Source organism: Pongo pygmaeus, chromosome 5 (genome assembly GCF_028885625.2).
Source record: "Pongo pygmaeus isolate AG05252 chromosome 5, NHGRI_mPonPyg2-v2.0_pri, whole genome shotgun sequence".
Lineage (NCBI taxonomy): Eukaryota > Metazoa > Chordata > Mammalia > Primates > Hominidae > Pongo > Pongo pygmaeus.
In genome coordinates, this window is record NC_072378.2 from 125,294,690 (window position 1) to 125,315,407 (window position 20,718).

At 35.0% G+C, this 20,718-nt stretch overlaps 1 protein-coding gene across 2 annotated transcripts in view; it reads left to right on the forward strand.

Moving 5' to 3' along the window:
- RNF217 (ring finger protein 217) overlaps positions 1 to 19,781 on the forward strand; it is a 138,536-nt gene extending 118,755 nt beyond the window's left edge. For both annotated transcript variants that reach the window (XM_054491767.2, XM_054491766.2), the window contains 3 exons: positions 3,776 to 3,977; positions 8,546 to 8,617; positions 9,978 to 19,781. In XM_054491767.2, coding sequence (XP_054347742.1) covers positions 3,776 to 3,977; positions 8,546 to 8,617; positions 9,978 to 10,051 — 348 coding nt within the window. In that variant the 3' untranslated portion in view covers positions 10,052 to 19,781. The remainder of the gene's footprint in view (positions 1 to 3,775; positions 3,978 to 8,545; positions 8,618 to 9,977) is intronic.
- Positions 19,782 to 20,718: the final 937 nt, after the last annotated feature.

A 20,718-nucleotide genomic window follows, 5' to 3' on the forward strand; every position in this document is an offset into this window, starting at 1 on the left:
TTATTGAGGAGAGCTTTACTTCCAAGTATATGGTCAATTTTGGAATAGGTGTGGTGTGGTGCTGAAAAAAATGTATATTCTGTTGATTTGGGGTGGAGAGTTCTGTAGATGTCTATTAGGTCGGCTTGGTGCAGAGCTGAGTTGAATTCCTGGGTATCCTTGTTGATTTTCTGTTTCGTTGATCTGTCTAATGTTGACAGTGGGGTGTTAAAGTCTCCCATTATTAATGTGTGGGAGTCTAAGTCTCTTTGTAGGTCACTCAGGACTTGCTTTATGAATCTGGGTGCTCCTGTATTGGGTGCATATATATTTAGGATAGTTAGCTCTTCTTGTTGAATTAATCCCTTTACCATTATGTAATGGCCTTCTTTGTCTCTTTTGATCTTTGTTGATTTAAAGTCTGTTTTATCAGAGACTAGGATTGCAACCCCTGCCTTTTTTTGTTTTCCATTTGCTTGGTAGATCTTCCTCCATCCTTTTATTTTGAGCCTATGTGTGTCTCTGCACGTGAGATGGGTTTCCTGAATACAGCCCACTGATGGGTCTTGAGTCTTTATCCAATTTGCCAGTCTGTGTCTTTTAATTGGAGCATTTAGTCCATTTACATTTAAAGTTAATATTGTTATGTGTGAATGTGATCCTCTCATTATGATGTTAGCTGGTTATTTTGCTCGTTAGTTGATGCAGTCTCTTCCTAGTCTCGATGGTCTTTACATTTCAGTATGATTTTGCAGTGGCTGGTACTGGTTGTGCCTTTCCATGTTTAGCGCTTCCTTCAGGAGCTCTTTTAGGGCAGGCCTGGTGGTGACAAAATCTCTCAGCATTTGCTTGTCTGTAAAGTATTTTATTTCTCCTTCACTTATGAAGCTTAGTTTGGCAGGATATGAAATTCTGGGTTGAAAATTCTTTTCTTTAAGAATGTTGAATATTGACCCCCACTCTCTTCTGGCTTGTAGGGTTTCTGCCGAGAGATCCGCTGTTAGTCTGATGGGCTTCCCTTTGATGGTAACCCGACCTTTCTCTCTGGCTGCCCTTAACATTTTTTCCTTCATTTCAACTTTGGTGAATCTGACAATTATGTGTCTTGGAGTTGCTCTTCTCGAGGAGTATCTTTGTGGCGTTCTCTGTATTTCCTGAATCTGAATGTTGGCCTGCCTTGCTAGATTGGGGAAGTTCTCCTGGATAATATCCTGCAGAGTGTTTTCCAACTTGGTTCCATTCTCCCCGTCACTTTCAGGTACACCAATCAGACGTAGATTTGGTCTTTTCACATAGTCCCACATTTCTTGGAGGCTTCGCTCGTTTCTTTTTATTCTTTTTTCTCTAAACTTCCCTTCTCGCTTCATTTCATTCATTTCATCTTCCAGGGCTGATACCCTTTCTTCCATTTGATCGCATCGGCTCCTGAGGCTTCTGCATTCTTCACGTAGTTCTCGAGCCTTGGTTTTCAGCTCCATCAGCTCCTTTAAGCACTTCTCTGTATTGGTTATTCTAGTTATACATTCTTCTAAATTTTTTTCAAAGTTTTCAACTTCTTTGCCTTTGGTTTCAATATCCTCCCGTAGCTCGGAGTAATTTGATCGTCTGAAGCCTTCTTCTCTCAGCTCGTCAAAGTCATTCTCCGTCCAGCTTTGTTCCGTTGCTGGTGAGGAACTGCGTTCCTTTGGAGGAGGAGAGGTACTCTGCTTTTTAGAGTTTCCAGTTTTTCTGTTCTGTTTTTTCCCCATCTTTGTGGTTTTATCTACTTTTGGTCTTTGATGATGGTGATGTACAGATGGGTTTTTGGTGTGGATGTCCTTTCTGTTAGTTTTCCTTCTAACAGACAGGACCCTCAGCTGCAGGTCTGTTGGAGTACCTGGCCGGCCGTGTGAGGTGTCAGTCTGCCCCTGCTGGGGGGTGCCTCCCAGTTAGGCTGCTCGGGGGTCAGGGGTCAGGGACCCACTTGAGGAGGCAGTCAGCCCGTTCTCAGATCTCCAGTTGCGTGCTGGGAGAACCACTGCTCTCCTCAAAGCTCAGATGGAAATGCAGAAATCACCCGTCTTCTGCGTCGCTCGCGCTGGGAGCTGTAGACCGGAGCTGTTCCTATTCGGCCATCTTGGCTCTCAATAAAATTTCTAAGCAAAGAACTCACATATGAATGAATAAAGATGTGACTTGAGCAAGTACCTACTCCAAGTGCAAGCTTGTCCAACCTGTGGGCCACTTGCTGCCCAGGACAGCTTTGAAAGCAGCCCAACACAAATTTGTAAACTTTCTTAACACATTATGAGATGGTGTTTGCAATTTTTTTCAGCTCATCCGCTATCATTAGTGTATTTCATGTATTTTATGTGTGGCCCAAGACAATTCTTCTTCTTCTAGTGTGGTCAAAAGATTGGACACCCCTGCCGTAGTGAAATAGACTATTTTTAGGAGGTCTCATTTTAGTAACAGGAGAACTGGGCAATTGTACTAGTCCATTATCATGCTGCTATGAAGAAATACCTGAGACTGGGTAATTTATAAAGAAAAGAGGTTTAATTGACTCATGGTTCCGCATGCCTGGGGAAGCCTCAGGAAACTTACAATCATGGCAGAAGGCACATCTTCACAGGGCGGCAGGAGCGAGAATGAATGCAAGCAGGGGAAATGCCAGACACTTACAAAACTATCAGAACTTCTGAGACTCAGTCATTATCACAAGGGCAGCATGAAGGAAACTGCCCCCATGATCCAATTCCCTCCACTTGACCCTGCCCTTGACACGTGGGGATTGTTACAATTCAAGATGAGATTTAGGTGGGAATACAGAGCCAAACCGTATCAGCAATGTAACCAAAATAGTATGTATTTTCATTAAATAATGTTAAGTTAAACTATGTTGTCCTTTATGATTATTCATGCAACAAAGTATGCACAGATAAAGATGGCTCTAATTGATATACAATATCTTTCCATGAGGATTCTGAGTTGAGTTTCCAATTTTATCTCAAAGAGTAAAGTCTTGATTATAACATGGTCTCAGTGCTTGAGGCGGTGACTACCACACTGTATGTTATATATGGTGTATGTATATATACCATACCACCACTGTATGGCATATATGGTATACATATATATGTATATATGGTGAACTACCCAAAAATGAAATCCTTGTTACATGATGGGTGAAGCTGTGTTTACGTGTAACTTGACTGCAACAATAGAGGAAGGTGCTTAGTTGCACAGATGGTATTGTACAAACAGTTCTACAAACAACACATTTACAAATAATATGAGAGCTGAAAACTAAAATGGTATTGCAAATACATTTATATCTGCTATAATTTCCTTCAACAAAGAGACCTCTGCTTTTTGGTATTTATTCACAAAAACTTTTATGTAATCCTTTCTTTTAAGGAATACTGTTTACCTCTGCTTATTCCCTCAAGTTGGCTCATTCTTGCTGATCATAGCATAAACAAAATATACTTTCAAAGCATTTTAAATTGCCTCCTAACCATTGAATTAGGTGTATGTCTGGAAAGATAAATGTGTCTTTGTTTGCTTTTATATTGGTCAAGATAAGCCAACAGCTTGAGTACCTGAAATATTATTAAGCTTTGCACACATGAAAGTATCTGGTAAAAGGATAATCTTGGAGGGTATGATTATAAGCAAATTCACAGCCTCAGGAGTGCTATGAGAGACTTTTATTTTGGTGAAACTGGTAAGTGTTCTTTCATAAAATTTGCGATTTTACTTTTTAAAAACTCGACTAACTCTTTCCTTCTCTTTCCCTCTCTTGCTGATACAGATCCACATCCAGCGAACTGAAGGATGTGACCATATGACCTGCTCACAATGTAACACTAATTTTTGTTACCGATGTGGTGAGAGATACCGCCAGCTCCGATTTTTTGGAGACCACACATCAAACCTCAGTATATTTGGATGCAAATATCGCTACCTCCCAGAGAGACCTCATTTAAGGAGATTAGTGCGAGGGTCAGTCTGTGGTGAGTGTCTGACGTGCTTATGGGTGTCTTCCCTGGGAATTAAGTAGTGAAAATAGAACTTGGAAATGTGCAGCCATGGTAATTCAGAGCACCTGCCATGTGCCCAGTGTTCAGAGGAGGATATTCTCTCACCCTTTAAGATTAAAATTTAAAACTTAAATTTTGTTACCAGGACACTACTTATATGAGCAAGTAGATTTTGTTTGAAAAAGCAACTGATTAATCACACGCAGAAATCTGAAGTTATTTGCCTCTTAAATTTCTGAAACCCTGTCGTAAGCCACTTAACAAGAGGGGCAGTGTCATGTATATTTTTGTAATGGACAATATCCAGCAGCAGGTCATACACATATCCTCCACTCATTCATGGAGGACATGCAATACAGTACAGCATGGAATGTAGCCTAGGAAGGCAGGGAAAAAATCTACCTTTCAGAGCCCTGTAATAGAGTTCCATGATATCTATATAAGTGATAAGTTGTATATATTTTTCATTGTTTTAATTATTAATAGGTAACAGTTAATATAATAAGTATCAAATGCCCTCAGTGCATACAAACCCAAGTTTAATTATCCAAGTGAAAATGCTTTTGTGGATTGACTTTTTACCCCCTCTTCCTCAACAACACATAGTAGCCTCATACACAACCTCTTCCCACACTGGTACACAAGTATGCAAATAGAAACACAGACACCTGCCCATAAACAAATCACCCTGGCCAAATGCCACTGCCTTTGGGTAATACAGGGTTCTTTGACGGAATATTTCTTCTTCTGCTCCTCTCGAATGTATTCCATTCCCTGCTGCTCTGGAATGTAACCATGTGAGATTTCTTCCCCTTTTTCATCACGTGGATGTCTGTTAGAATTCCTTTTCTGGCCGTGTTTCTCATGTGTAGGCAATACTTTTTATCATCTTCCACATTTCTGTTTTCCTTCCTACTTTTGCCTAGTTACTTTATGAAAATCTTTATATCTCTCCTTAGCCCTTGGTCACTTCATGACTGTTGTGAACCATTTTCCTCCTTAGAAGCATATGATACCTGATCAGAACAAAGCTGATGTTAGTGATAGATTTCTTTCCGGTAAAAGAACATATATACGCAAATGCACTTTCACATATGGAAACCAGTGCCGTCATTTTCTAAAATCTATGTGATCTCTATAAAAATATTCTTCCAGAGGTTAATGGAACATAGTTTTCCACAGCCAATAGCATTCAATAGTCAAGCCTGCTTTTAATGATTTCCCAGTGTGTGCCGCTTCTTAATTTGCAAATATGGTGGATGTTATAATTATATAACCAATATATACGTATTAGTTAAACAGATGATATTGGAGGGATAACTAGGGAATCTCACCTTAACCTCTAATACCATGAGAAAATCAGTTGCAAATTAAGTTTTCAGATAGAAGCTATTTGCAAATCTGTATATGCAGAGAGCAACATGAAAACACAAAATCACTGTATTTTCTGCCTTGTTATTTTATTTTCTACTTCAGTGGCACCTTTAATTTTGTCGCGGCAGCGTGTTTCCATCCATTCTTTATTTTAGAGAAGTCATTTATTTGGCTCATGGTTCTGGAGGCTGAGCAGTCCAAGATGTAGTGGCTGCATCTGGTGACGGCCTTTGTGCTGCATCATAGCATGGCAGAAGGGCCAGCAAGCCCACGAGACAGAGAAAATGGGAGCCAAACTTACCCTTTTGTCAGGAACCCACTCCCTTGATAACTAACACGCTCCTATGATAGTGGTATTAATCCAGTCATAAGGGCTCTGCTCTCAAGATCTAATCACCTCTTAAAGGCCCAACCTCCCAAGCTCCTTTTTGGCCTATCTTTTGTGGGTGCAGATGCATGTGTGCACATAAAATCACATCAGGTTAAGCCTGTCAAAGTAGGGAGCAGCTGGCTTTAAGATAAACTCTCTCATCCACACATAATTTCCCCACCCCAAGCACAGCTGCCTCTTAACTGCTGTTGGACCATAACTCCAAGTGAAGTGGTCCTCCCTCCCCCATCTCCACAAAAAGCAGGAAAAGTAATGTTGTAATTTACAAAGTTACTTACTCCCTGCCATTTCAGAGAGAAGATGGAGTATAGGAACGCCCTCCCACCCACTGTCCTTGTGTGATGTAACACAACTTGCTCCCTCCGTCTTGGAATACAGCCTCATGTGGTCTTTGGCCAGAGGCAGAGAAAGGGCCTTCATCTCTCTCACAGCTGAAGGGTGGGAAACATGGTCTTCATTCTGTGTAACCACGTGCTCAGCTAGAGATCAGAGGTTCTGCTCATAAATTATAAAGGAGAAGAGAGATTTGGGGATGATTAGCAGCCTCTGACATAGGGGCATCTCCCCCAGTGAGGCATGGGAAGATTATTAAAGGAGTGGTACTGGGAATAAAAGTGGCTGAGGAGAAATTTTAAATTCTCATATTACTTCTTACAAAAATTCTAAGTTTTAAATCAAGTCATACAATTTTTAAGAATAGGACTTCAATTGATTTCTAGATGGCAAGTAATTTATATAAACAAAAACAATGGAGCCTTCTCCAAAAATGAATACTTAATTAAAAAAAAAAAAAAAGACAAGCCTGGAACCAGAACTGAAGAAATACAAATAGCCAATACATATGTTCAAAAATATTCAGTGTTACTAGCTGTCAGAGAAATGTAAATTGGCAGTCTCAAAATGAGATACTTTGAGTATTAAGTATTAACTTGATAAGACATCTCCTATTGATTAGCAAATGTTTTATCAAGTTAATACTTAATATTGGACTTTCATACTTAATGAATTGAAAATTTTGTACAATTCTTTTGCAAAGAAATTTGATACTAATGTGAAGGACATTTTAAAACATGATAAATCTAGATAAACTGAAAATGGGTTGTGTGCAAGTATAATTTAAAATAGGGAAAAGAAACAAAAAACTAAGTATCGGAATATTTAAATAAAATATGATATATGGATATGATAGCAATTGAAAATGATGTTTTAGAGCAATGCTACTAACCTAGGAATAAGAGATAGTATGCCTAGTCCCTTAAGACAGTTTCAAAAGTGGATGTAAACATGTTTTGAACATGGATTTCATAATTGGAATAAGTTTATTTCCTATCTCGTTCCTTCAATTCTGTGATATTTGAGAGGAAAAAGAAAATCGATGCTGTTACTTTTTAGTTATGTTTTATTACTATTAGGAAAATATACTGATAATTATTTAAAAAGGAAATATGAATGAACAGACTGAGCTATGTGCATAGGAGAAAAACACATTCTTTTAAAATATATGTGCTTATATATTCTAAATTCTTAAGCATCACTTTAAGAGTGTACTAAATGTAATTATTCAATGGGACTTATTACTTACTTGGATTCTGTCATTGGCAAAAAATATAAATAAAACCCATGTCTAGACATGGTGCTAATTGGATGGAGATCTTTTTAAATTAGATATTTAAAACAGTATTGTATACATGTCTGGTAATCTGGTTCCAAAGATCATTTCTTAAGAATAAAAAAGTTAATATGTTTTGACAAACTTCCAACAAATGGCTGTCTTAGTTTCTTTTTTAATGTAATTGATGATTCTAAATTACTGTCCTTTAATTTATAGAATGATATTGCTGTTTCATTCTTAAATTGGCTTGTGAGTCTACTGCAAAGTTTCTCTCTTTCTCATCTCTTGTTGCATTTGAGTTGTGCAGCTCTGAAGCTGTGTCACATGCCGTAAGGTTTAAAATACAATAACAACATGTATTTACTAGCCTCTTTTTTGTGCCTGTGTCTTTCAAAGTCAGTGGGATTCCGATGTTGGACTCTGCTATGTATACTTATGGCTAGAGTTTATCATCACTGCTTAATGATTCATTTAGAAAAGAAAATGCTGGCTGATAGCACTTGACATCCTTACCAGCACTTTGCCTTTTTATTTTATAAGTGCTTCCTTTTTCAATTGGTTAAAATGATTCACTTGAGTAACTTTCAATGTACTGTATATTTTTTCATAGTTTTCTCTAACATCTTGAAATGTCCCATTTGTAGTTCAGTCTGTAGGCGTTCATATTATTAGTTTTCTTTGGACCCAGGATGTAAATAAACCATTCTTTAGATGTGGGCTTGGACAGAAGCCCTCTGTAGGACCTACCAGCCCTCCACGTTATGAGGTAACAACATTTTCTCCTACCAACTCAAAATGTGCCACTTCTTTCTTAATCTTTTAGCATTGCGAACATTGAAAATGGAAAGGATCTTAAGGAAAAGCACAAAGATGAACTGTCCTGGTAGACTACAGTAAGCCAGTGGCTTTGGAATGTTTTTGGTTAGAAAGGATAAGTGATTTATGTTTTATGCATGTGCTCAGGACTTTGGTGAAGTTACTAAACTTACATGTGTATATCTGTTCTATACCTAATCCTGATACATTTCTTAGATATATACAGCCTTAAGTGTAATCAGATTACTTAAAAAATAATACACACTGTGGTATTTAAAAGGCATCACTGTAATTATTTGGTAGGTTAGTTTTAAGACTCTTTAAATAATTTTGCCTTTTGTTTTCCAGCTGGAAAATTATTCATTGCACCTGTAATTATGGTTTTGGGATTGGCACTAGGGGCCCTAGCGGTTGTAATCGGTAAGAAACACTTCATGCATCTGAGATTAGAATTATCTGAGGGCCATAGAGGGAATATGAGTGTAAATGTAATAATATGAATCAGTTATTAAGTGGACATAATTTCTATTGTATGCCTGCTTTAGATAGATTACCAGCATATCATTTAAAAGATCAGAGGAGCGTGTTTCCTGTAGGATATGTTAGTATGAATTTTTCAGTCTATGAACGCTGTGATTCATGTATCTTATAAAGCGTTATTAACCCTTTTATAACACAAAGCTAATAGAATTAGTATCCTTAGGGAAAAAGGCAAGTGGAGTAGAACCCAAATTTTCTAATTCTGAGTTCAGGTTGAAGCATCAAGGAAAAGAAGTTCTAGTGCACCTTATGTGTTTCATTTGGTCCAGTAAAAGATGCCATGGATACAAACAGATACTGTCAGTGTGTACAGGAACATATACCCAACATACACTTGAGCACTGACAAATAGAAAACCTTGCAGTGATTTGCATAGTTGTATTTATGCAAGTATATTAAAATATGTATTTTAAAGCAGTGGTTCTCAGACTCTAGCAGGCTTTAGAATATCCTCAAGGGCTGGATAAAACACACATTGCTGGTTTCGGTCTGCAGTTTCTGACTTGGTATATGGGAAAAGTCCATTGATTTTTATTTTTAAAAAGTTCCCAGGTGATGCTCATGCAGTTGGTTCAGGGACCATACTTTGAGAACTATTGCTTTAATAATTTTAAGCTAAATGCTATAGATAAAGGCTGCTTTGATCATTGTTCCATATATTAGATGGGGTTTTTTTGCTAAATAAAATGATTTTCATATGTCAACTTGTGTTTAGCAAGTAATAAATGTGCAGGACAGATAGAATTATAAAGTATCTGACATTTAAGTTCTTGCAATGTGAGTTAGGACATTATGAAATAGATATTACTATCTGTATTATACAGTTGAGGAAATTAAGACTTACTAGAACCTCATAAGTGGTAGAACCAGGAATCAAACCCAACATTTGGCTCCACAGCCTGTGTTGTTAAGTGATATGCTATACTGCCTGAAACAAGTGTGAGTATCATAGTGTGCAAATGATATGACTGTGGACAATATAGAAGATTTAAACCAAAGTTTTGATATTTTGATAGAGATCATTATTATTAAACTGGTATCACTGAGGGTGCTAAAGGGGAGAAAAGCCAAAGGGAAATATTAAAGAATGAAATATTGTAGAAGTAAATACATTTCATAGCATAGATGTGTCTTCCTCTTTGTATGTTCATACATTGCAAATAAATAAACATAGACATTTTAAAATAGGAAAACCTAAATGCCTCTCATCCTAACTACCTTTAATTTTTTTTATCCCTAGGTCTATTTGTATTTCCTATCTATTGCCTTTGTAAAAAACAGAGAAAACGGTCACGGACAGGTATGCACTGGTAACATGCAGATGATTTCATCCAGCTAAGCTGGTTGGAGTAGGAGCGATACCAAAGGGTACACCCATCTGTGAGTCACATCTTGAAAAACACTGAGAGGAACCTTCTACCATCTCATCTCCCAGTGATTCTCCATGGGCCACAATGCCTCTAGCTATGGTGCACTCCCAACATGGTATCCTGTCCTTTCCCTAAACAAATTGCTGCTGCTTTTAAAAAATGGTCACTTTCATAAACTATAAACATCTATATCATAACTCTGACCTTTGTGGTTCTTGGAAGAAGATACTTTAAGAACCAGTTATCCTAAGAATTCTGAGCACGCCTCTTCTGAGAATTGCTTGGACTGTCTTTGAACTCTGCACCTCCTTCCAGGCCATCTTGTGAGACTTGGTGTGAATAGCTGAAGTCCTGTCTGTACCAACAAGCAAGGCCACTTTTCAGAAGATAAGAGTTCACTGAATGCACCTATTATAATCTGTGGCCCCAGCAGTATAATTCTTTTATCTTTCAAATGTTATAATTGCTAAAAGTCTCAATGTCCAAAAGGGAATGAGTGAAACTAAATTAATGAGAAGAATACTAAGTTACTGAAGTGTATATGTGTAGGGGTGTGAATGTGTGTGTATATAAATATGTATTAAAACTAGGCCCAATAACCTTGTACTTACCCAGTTCCATGCCGCTACACTATTTTTCCACATTTTCATAGACCTATTGAAAGATGATGGTTCCTTTGTGGACATAATTTGGCAATGTATTAAATTAAAGTCAATGTAGACAACAGGCTATTTCGATGCTGAACTTTTCTATTTCTTGCTCTTTATTTTTGTCACACAAACACAGAAATTTGTGCAATGTCACCCCAAGGAGTATTAAGCTTTGTAAACTGACAAAACTGGCTGCTTTTAGGAAATTCTCAAGACCCAAATATTCAGTCTTTTTAAAATTCTTATATTTTGGAAAACATGCTTCACTCTGTAGATAGATCCTTCACATTGGGATTATTTAATCCCGAAAACAAGTTTGCTGTAGAGAACTGCTTAAGCCTTTAAAAAATTCCTATTCTGCTAATTTTTTAGCCAACTTGTAATTATAGATAATTCTGCTTTAGGTCAAAGTCTTACATCATTTAATATCCTAACCCTGTTATCTCTTGCCTCCTCCTCTCTGTTTTTATTTGTTTTCAAGGCTTTTCATAAAAACAAATACTAGTTTTGAAGGATTTTTTCTTACATTTAACTGCTCAAATGTAACATTTTTGGGGGGCATCTTCTTATGGAGGAGTTAGTTTGAAAACTTCTTATGTTCTTGAGTTTGTCCAATATCAGCTGCTTTTGGAGAAGGAAACAAAAAAGTGAAGGAAATATTTTCAGGAAGTTTTTCTCAACCTACAAAAGCTTTAACAATAAGAAATTGACAAGTAACTAGGCTATGATATGCCTTTGTTTTCATCACAAAAGTTCATCAGCAAACAGGAAAAAAAAAGACCCCTAAAAAGCCTAAAGCTCTGAATTGTCTCCAAATTCTTAAAATTAGTCATCTGTCTTAGATGTACATTTATTTGTCAGCAACCTTGTCTGATTTGAAATAGATGATATGATAAAACATGCGTTAACATGAGTAGTTTATTTTTGTTGGGCTCCAGAGTGTAAGAATATTTTATTTTTGTTTGACATAAAAAGTGAAGTTGACTTGCGTGAATAACAATCCAGCATGCTTTCATTCTTTCTGAATAACACAGAATAACTGTACTACAGCTTCTGGATTAGTTGTCTATTTCCAGTTAGAGGAGTGTGTGACATTTATGGTTTGGGAATAGCATATTTCTAAAGCATAATATAATACAAGAAATAGTGATGCTCTGTTTTCACAAATTTATCTTTTCATTCACCCATCCATCCATTTAACAGATATTTATTGAGTGCCTATCTTAGGTGTAATAGTATTAAGACTGAAAGAAGGAGAATTTCTAACCTGTCATAAGAGTACTTAGGTTTCGTAAATTCATCTTTCCTGAACTTAGGCATTAGTTTGGCAATATGTGAATATGATGAACTCTAAACCTAGCTGATCTGTATATGTATGATGTATATATGTCATATGTATGGTATATACGAAATGTTCCCATAACTGCATATGAACACATATGCCATATACATACGTACCAACTGGCTGAATAACATACTCTTTGGTCTTGGATAATCTGTTTTCTAGGTTATGTATCTGTTATCTTATAATGGCCTACTCAGGGATTTTTATTTCTTTCTTTAAATAACTTATCTTTTGGACATATTTTTATATTATTTGGAAAACTTTCCAATATTCCTGTTACAAAGTGGTGTCTGTTTTCAGTGATGGCTATTTCATCAGTGCTTGAAATAGTGTGCACTGTGTTGCACAGGTTTTTCATTTTTCTATTGAGTAGATTTTTTAAATTAACATATACATTTTTCTCTTTAAAGGGTCGTATCTATTAGGCCTTTCCCTGCTGGTAACTTAAAATGATTATTTGTGAATTTTTTACTAAGTTTCATCAAGATCTTAAAAAGAGAGAAGAAAATAAAAAGTATTATTTATATGTCAGTGCCAACTTTGAAGGTAAAACAGTAGTAGTAACTTTTGGGAGAAATTCTAAAAACTACTTTAAGAAGAAGCGTGCACATAAAATAAATATCTTTCTATCCAAGGCTTGTCATTTTATATGCTTTTATTGTAAATTTAATATATACTACTTAAAAAAATTGAACTATACAGAATTTATAAAATACAACTTTCTCTGCTTACCCCACCCCTTATTTTCTAGGGGTAACCACTGTTAATGGTTTGGTATGTGTCCTTGCAGACACTTTCTACAAATATACAAATAAGTGTGTTTGTGTATGTGTCTGTGTGTGTATTCATTTTATACAAATAGAAAAATATTCTTACTGTGCTGTGACTCTTTGTCATTTTATTATATATTAGTAGATACCTTTCCATAAGCGTTTAAATAGATTTACCTCATTCTTTTATAAATTACTGCATAATCCATTGTAGGGGTATACTTTAATTTATTGAATTAGTCCCCTGTTGAATGGACTACAAGATTATTTTCACTTCTCTATTACAAAGAAAGCAAGAGTGAAGACCCTTTTGCATATATTTTTGTCACCTTGCATGAACATATCCATAAGATTGTACATTTGTTTTTTACAAGATCTTTGTAATAAACATTTTAATGTAACTTCAGGAGATGAGGTCATGGAGATAATATGAGACCCTTTTTCGGATAAAAAGAAAGATTGTACAGGAGTGCATAATTTTTAAAGAAATCGTCTTTTGAAGGATAATTTCCTTTCTGCCTGATTAGCCAAACAAATGCTTTGCCAAAACTTACAATAGGAAATTTGTTTTCAATAAAAATAAAATTTGAGGAGATGTGTGTCAGATAATGTGAGAAAGATGAATTGACTTTTGGATTGCCTCATTTTAAAACTTGAGGGATTTAAATCAACTACTCAAGCCAAATTGGTGATACTTTTCACATTTTTAGTAACAGTATCCATTTTTGTGTATGTTGCTTGACAGAGGAACTTAATTATGCCATTATGAAAAGTAGGAAAGAATATGTTGGCAATTATAAATGCCCACAGCAATTCCCAGAAAAATAAGTTAGATTATGTACGATTTAGTGATTTGGTGGGATAATTATAAATCGTGGAATAATTTATATATGTGTAAGAAGAGAAGGGTCAAACCTTTTGGTACAAGCAACATCTTGTTGCCACCACCTTGATTTTCTCATAGGTGCTATTGTGTCCTAAGAGTCGAACAGACAAGAAAACAAACATAATTAAACACAAGTCAGGTTACAACATGATATCTTTAATTGTACTTTCTGTGCTGTGGTATCAAGATTCAGTGGTGCTTGTCAGAAAATACCTTGTTCTGTGACACTGACTATCTCTTGAGTCCCAAGGCTCCAACTGAGCCTTTGTCTTTCAACTTTACCACCCAAATATATGACCAACTGCTCTCCTAAAATACCTATGAACCACTGTAATCATTTCCAGTCCCTGATGCCCCTCTTCAACCTCATTTTTCTCCATACCTCTGCTATTCTAACCATTCCTCTTCACTGAAGGAGAAGAGGAGAGACAGGAGGGGCCAAAAAACTCACTCTGGTATGTGCGAAACGTTAGCATTCCTTCCTGACCTTTGTCAAATGAGGGCACATCTGCCAAGACATCAATCCAGCTGCTCCCTTGTGAAATGAAATTGTTTTTAACATTACACTTTTACACTGGCTGTTACATTAGAATTACAAAAAAGTTAGTGGCCTCTATAAACTTAATTGGCATACTTTATTACAAAAATAAGAAAATTTATTTTTCTTAGAAAAGAAAAAAGAAAAAACATTTTTAGATTTTAATTTTATAAGCAACCTGCACATAAGCCTTAATGTGAGTCTTCACATTGGATTATATTTTTATTCTTCCATATTTGTGGCTGAAATCTCTCCCAGCTATTGAAAGTGATCTTTCCCATGGTCTGCTTTATTGTTTTGTGTTAATATCTGTTATAAATATAGCCTTAAAATTTGGTAATGCACTTTAAAATATTTGTGCCATTTAAATAATGACAAAGCAATCAGTGCATACATTTCAATGGAGACAGTATACAAAGTTAAAGCAACTGATACATATATTTCAGTGGAGACAGTAGGATAACAGTGTTAGCAAATACGTTCATCTCTTTAAATTTGGGAGGAATCAGAAGCTAAAGATTTAAAACAAATAAAACATACCTGAAGAAAAGTAGCAATTTCTGAAATTGTAGTAATCTTGGAATGGTTATCAAACCTAGCAAATAATACTTAATAAGTGTTACCTAATATACCTCATTGGAATGTTTGTTTAAAATATTAAGTTAATTTATACTGAAAGTTTTAACTGCAATTTCATAATTCATGAATTCTATAAAAGAAATCTCCCTGACTAAAAATATGATCAATCAAAACTACCAGTTTTGCATACCAATCCCAAGTTTAAGCATATTTTGTATTTAAAATTATAATTTCATTATGATACTGTCCCCCTAATATGGAAAATAAGTTACAAAATTCTTTGTTTTTGTTTTTTTTTGAGACAGGGGTTCTCTCCATGTTGCCCAGGCTGGTCTCAAACTCTTGGGCTCAAGCGCTCCTCCCTCCTCTGCCTCTGGAGTAGCCGGGATTACAAGCATGTGCCTACTATGCCTGTCTTCAAAATCACATTGTTAATTTTTATAGCCACAATTATTAATTTGATAAAACATAATTTTATAGAAGCATTAAAGTATTATCAGAACAAAATCAGAGTTCCAAAATTTGGGGAGTATTTTAAGATTGTGAAATGTTACCTTTTGGATGCAAACCAATGATACAAACCTTTAAGAGAGAATTACAGTGGGACTCCTTTGTAACTCTGATTTTGAAAATAGAACAAATACACATTTCATAGCCAAACTTTGTGTGGGACTTCTATTGTTACTAATTGTAAGGCTGGAACTTTAGTTGACTTCATCCAAATCCAAGAAACAGAGTCACAGTAGTGAGACTATTCCCATTGCTTCTTTGGAGCATTAGCTGAAGCTTTACTATATCACATACCTTACAAAATCCCTATACATATTGCCAGTTTTAAAAGAATGTAATTATGCATGTTACAAACTATATATATCTTTTTGGCTAAAGAAGTGACTATTTTAGAATAACAGTATGAATGTAAAAGGCAATAATTTTTTTTTAAATACACAAAACATTGCCATTGCCCTTTTTTGTCACTTCCTTTTTCTTCTAAAAATTTTCATTTGGTATATCTAACTTTGTATCACTTAAATTATTCAGACTCACTAACATAAAAAATACTTTTTTTCAGTTCTGTGCTATATTGTGTCACTCTATTCCATTATTAATACTAAATGACTTTCCTTGTGAAATGATACCCACATACTTCAACATCAAGCTCCTTTTTCTCTTAAATTTCCTAATTATCTTGATTTTCGCCTCTGCAGTCTTCTTCCCAGCTTGGCCAAGTGTGGGATAAATTCTGTCTTGCCTGTAACTCCTTTCACTGTAATGAAATGAATTCAGCACTGAACACACTCCAGAATTTAGCTCTGGTAGTGAGCATAATTTACCTTGGCTTATTTTATCTGTAAATGGAAATGTATCAGGAGTGCCTGGAACACCTTTCCCTCTTGATAGGAGTTGGAGAACACTGCCTAGCCCTCTGCCAAGAAGTAAGTCAAGCAAATGAAGATACCAGTTGGATCAGAGGGCCTAATAATACTTTAAAACCAAGCTTCAGAAATTGCTTCGTGACTGTTGTAAGATCAATATTGTGTTTGCATATTAATTGGACAGAAAGCATGTGTGGACGTTTCATCCAACCTGACCCCAGATCATTCATTCTTCATCCAAAAAGGGTTATAGGCATGGTTTATGGTCTTTGTTTCAGCAAAATGTCCTACAGCTTGGACTTGGGGTGGATTTATATAGTGTAGCATTTGTATATAAGATTCAATCATGGATTCATGCTCTGTGAACATTGTTAGATTTTTGATAATCTAAAGTAGATCACATTGAATGTAACTGATATTAACCCTATTCTAGAGAAAACGTTTGTCATTTGCAAGTGTTTGACTTTTTTATTGATATGATTTAGATATGTCACACTCAATATATTTAGTATAGATTCATTACATAACAGAAAAGAACAAGGGAGAGACAGACTTGAGTGTTAAAGGACCCCAGAAATTGCTGAAATGTCCTTTTAGATTCTTGTGGCTGGCAAGCTATGCTGTCATTGGTTCTCTGTGAATTTGTGATGTGTTCACCTCGCCATGCCCCAGCTTGGGAAATATTCTTAGTAATCCAATCAAATTCTTAAAAATAGCATTTTTGTGAATGTATTACTTCTTCAATATCCCCATATATTTGTATTGTTTCAAGCCACTAGTATCTAAATATTTGATATAAATATCTAAATTCTTTCATTTTATAGAAAATTAGCATGCTTTATGTTTCTTTATAATGAAAAGTCTAGATAAAGTATCATAATTTCATTATCAGCTGACAACAAACCCTTCTAAGACCCATTTTTTTAAGTGTCATATGGCAACTCCTCAATAGCTTACTTTTATTATTTGATCATTTTCATCACAATTACAATCCTCTGGAGGGTATTTTAAAAAGTAGACCAACCTTATATTTCACGTGAAACATAGAATAATAATTAGTTTGTATATATATATAAAACCATTTACCTTGACAAGGACAATCTGTTACAGATTTTTAATACGAAAATTAATTGACAATTTTGTTGCTTTTAGAAGCAATTATTAACATAGTAATTGGTAAATTCTGAGAGATGACAGAAATGATTTTCTGTAGAAGGAACACAATAGTGATGTTAAAATGTTAACAAAGAACCAGTTGTTTTGATTCTATTTTAAACAAAATTGTAAGGCAATTTTATGAAACAAACATATTTATATCAATGTATATCTATTTCAAAACTGTGGGACAATTATTCATTCTTTTCCCAAATAGAGTAAAATATTAAAGAGAAAAAAATTGAGTGTTTATCTGTTATTACTGTATATTCAGAAATTACAGTTCTAAGGAATTATTGTCATCTTCTATTTAAGTATCAGAATATATTCCATTTTAATTATATTCTCTTTAACAATAGAAAATTAGAAGAAATTTCTTGATTATAAGATGAATAGTAATTTGTACCAGATCTTGTCCATCATTTCATTAGATTGCATATTTTTAGTTTTCTATAAAATTTGCAGCCATTTTCCAAATAAAGAAAGTTATAATATTTTTCGAGTTTAAAATGGGCCTGGTTGAAAAGAGATTTCACTGATTCTTTTTAATGATATTGGAAAATATTTATGCAATTTTATTTTTTAACCTTTTCTCCATTTCATTAGTTATACTATTAACTTTGATAATCACAAAACTATGTGGAAGAAATCATTCTGAATATATTTTATGAAAGAGAGGAGTACAGCAAATTTTTTTTAATTAGACAATATTGATATGCAGAAATCTCTCAAAAGAAATTGCAAAGGAAAAAGTATGTTGAGATGAAATGTTGAGAAATAAGAAGTATCTTAAAAACCTAATTTCTTACACTTTTTAGAGCAATCAACTTCTTATTTCCAAATGATTATTTCATGCTGTTGGTTCCATGAATTGTGTTTTTAGCATAGTATATACTTTTCTACCACATTAGCATTTACACTCTAATTACTGAAAATAAAGGAAGAAGTTGGTGAATAAAAGCCAGGGAAACTGGGTTTGTTCTCATTTTCCAATAACACTAATGTATAATCCCTTTAACCTTCCATATGGTGCTTTGTGTGATGAGTATATAACATTTATATACGTTATTAGTGCCTTATTTTTTTCACTTGACTTTATTTCTTATCTAAAGAGCCATATATTTTTTGTGGGTGTTCTTTGATCCCTCTATTTAAAGTGCTAAGGAGAAAGCGTATATTTAGGGATGTATATAGGCTGCATTTGCTACCTTAATCTACTGTATTATCTCTAGAACAGGTTAGCCAATGTATTTTTCTTAAATTCATTGTTCATTTTTAAGCTGACCTATACAAATGGATATTAAACACCAGAAATTAAAGCCATTAAAATTGAACTGTACTTTAAAACCATAAAAAATGCTAATTAAGTTTAGAACAGGAGTTGAAATGACTCAGTTTTATCTATAGCTCCAATTAGGACAAAATTACTTTACCAAAAGCATTAAAAATAAAAGTAACTGTATGGTACTTCAGGAATTTGACCAATTCCTTACAACTTATTCTTGGCAATATTTTGTCAGTAATATACTTTCATACAGATGCTGGAGAACCATGGTGTCTGCTATTTACATGTTATTCATTCCCAGTGAGCTTTATCAACATCCAGCCTTTTTGTATAATATGTTATTTTGCTCTTCTTGATCTGTGCCTTTTGTTTTAGCTTTATACAAAATGCTGGGTTTGTTATATTCTTTATGTATCATAATATATAATTCAACTTTTCCTGATGAATGTATGCTGAATAATTAAACTAAACCATGTGCTTAGAAAAGACAAAGACAGGTTGTATATGCAGATATGTGTAAATATTTGACAAAGAAAAAAAAAGGAAAAGAATCTTCCTGCCAACAGGTAGGTCCTGCTGGACAGGACCTGAAAATTAAGAGATTTTTTTTTTAAGCAGTGAAATTTAAAAATCTATTACCTCAAGAATTTTCAGTCGATGTGTCAATGTACTGCTCCTTCTTAGTAAGTACAGTCTCACATGCTGCTGGCGGTAAAAGCAACCCAAGTGTCAGATCACACAAATTTTAGGGACAAGTCTTTCAAAAGACGGACACCTTGTGATATTTCGGAGTCTAATTTCGGACTTTTCGTAATGTCCCAATGACCTTTTGTTGTGGTTGGGCTTTTATAAAAAATTATTTTTGGTTGGTTGTTGTAGAATGGGAGAGTAATCTTAATTATGAAATCAGATTGCATGGAAGAATATAAAGACACTGGGATGAAAACTATAATGGTTTTCAAACTATTTTGATTGTCATTGTACGAGCTATTGTACGGATTACTGTGGAGTGCTGTTTACCGCATGATGTGTGCAATACATCGTGCAATGTTATTTAGCAATGCGTAATAAAAGTTCTTAAAAGAGAAAATTCTTGTCTTTTTTTCCAATAGGTTTGGATTTTTTAAAAATTAAAAAATAAAACTTCACAGCAACAAAACTATTGTGCCTAGAGTTACTGGAGTAATTTCTACATTGGATTCTAGAAATGGAGGAGCAGGAATGAACAGAAATTCAAGGGTGTGCTTTTGGGAAGGTGGATTGTGTTGTGTTGCTGTGGCATGTTTTGGGGAAAGAGCACAGAATAGTGAAGATCAGTGCGAACATTTCGCATGAGGCATGAAAAAGAAGCAAACAGTGTGGAAGTAAGAGATCAGCTTAGGGTGGTCATTACTCTCTAGACGAAGGGGCCTATACAGGGGTAGGAAAGCAGAAACCACTAAACTGCTAAAGCCGAATATATATGCCTACTCTATAATCTAGCAATTATTTTCCTAGATCTGTCACTAAGGAAAGAATGGCCTTTATTGACCAAAGGGTAAGTACAAGAATTTTCCTTAACAGTGAAATCATGAATATATTGTGATATATTCATAGAATGGAATATTATAGAACAATTAGAATGAAAATAATCTTAATTTTGAAAAATTACAGAGCAATCCATGCAAAAATACAGTTGACTCTCACAGATACTATGTTGAGCAGATGAAGCCAGGCACAATAGAGTACATATTGTAGGATCACATTTATATGATGATCAAAAACAGACAAAACTGATCAATGATAATAGAAGTCAGAACAGTGATTACTTTTGGGGTGGGCATTATTGACTGGTAAGGGGAATAAAAAATCTACGATTATAGAAATAGTCTGTTACTTCATGAGGGTGTTATTTGGGAGGCTGAGGCAGACAGATCATGAGGTCAGGAGATCAAGGCCATCCTGGCTAACATGGTGAAACCCCGTCTCTCCTCAAAATACAAAAAAATTAGCAGGGCATCGTGGCAGGCTCCTATAGTCCCAGCTAC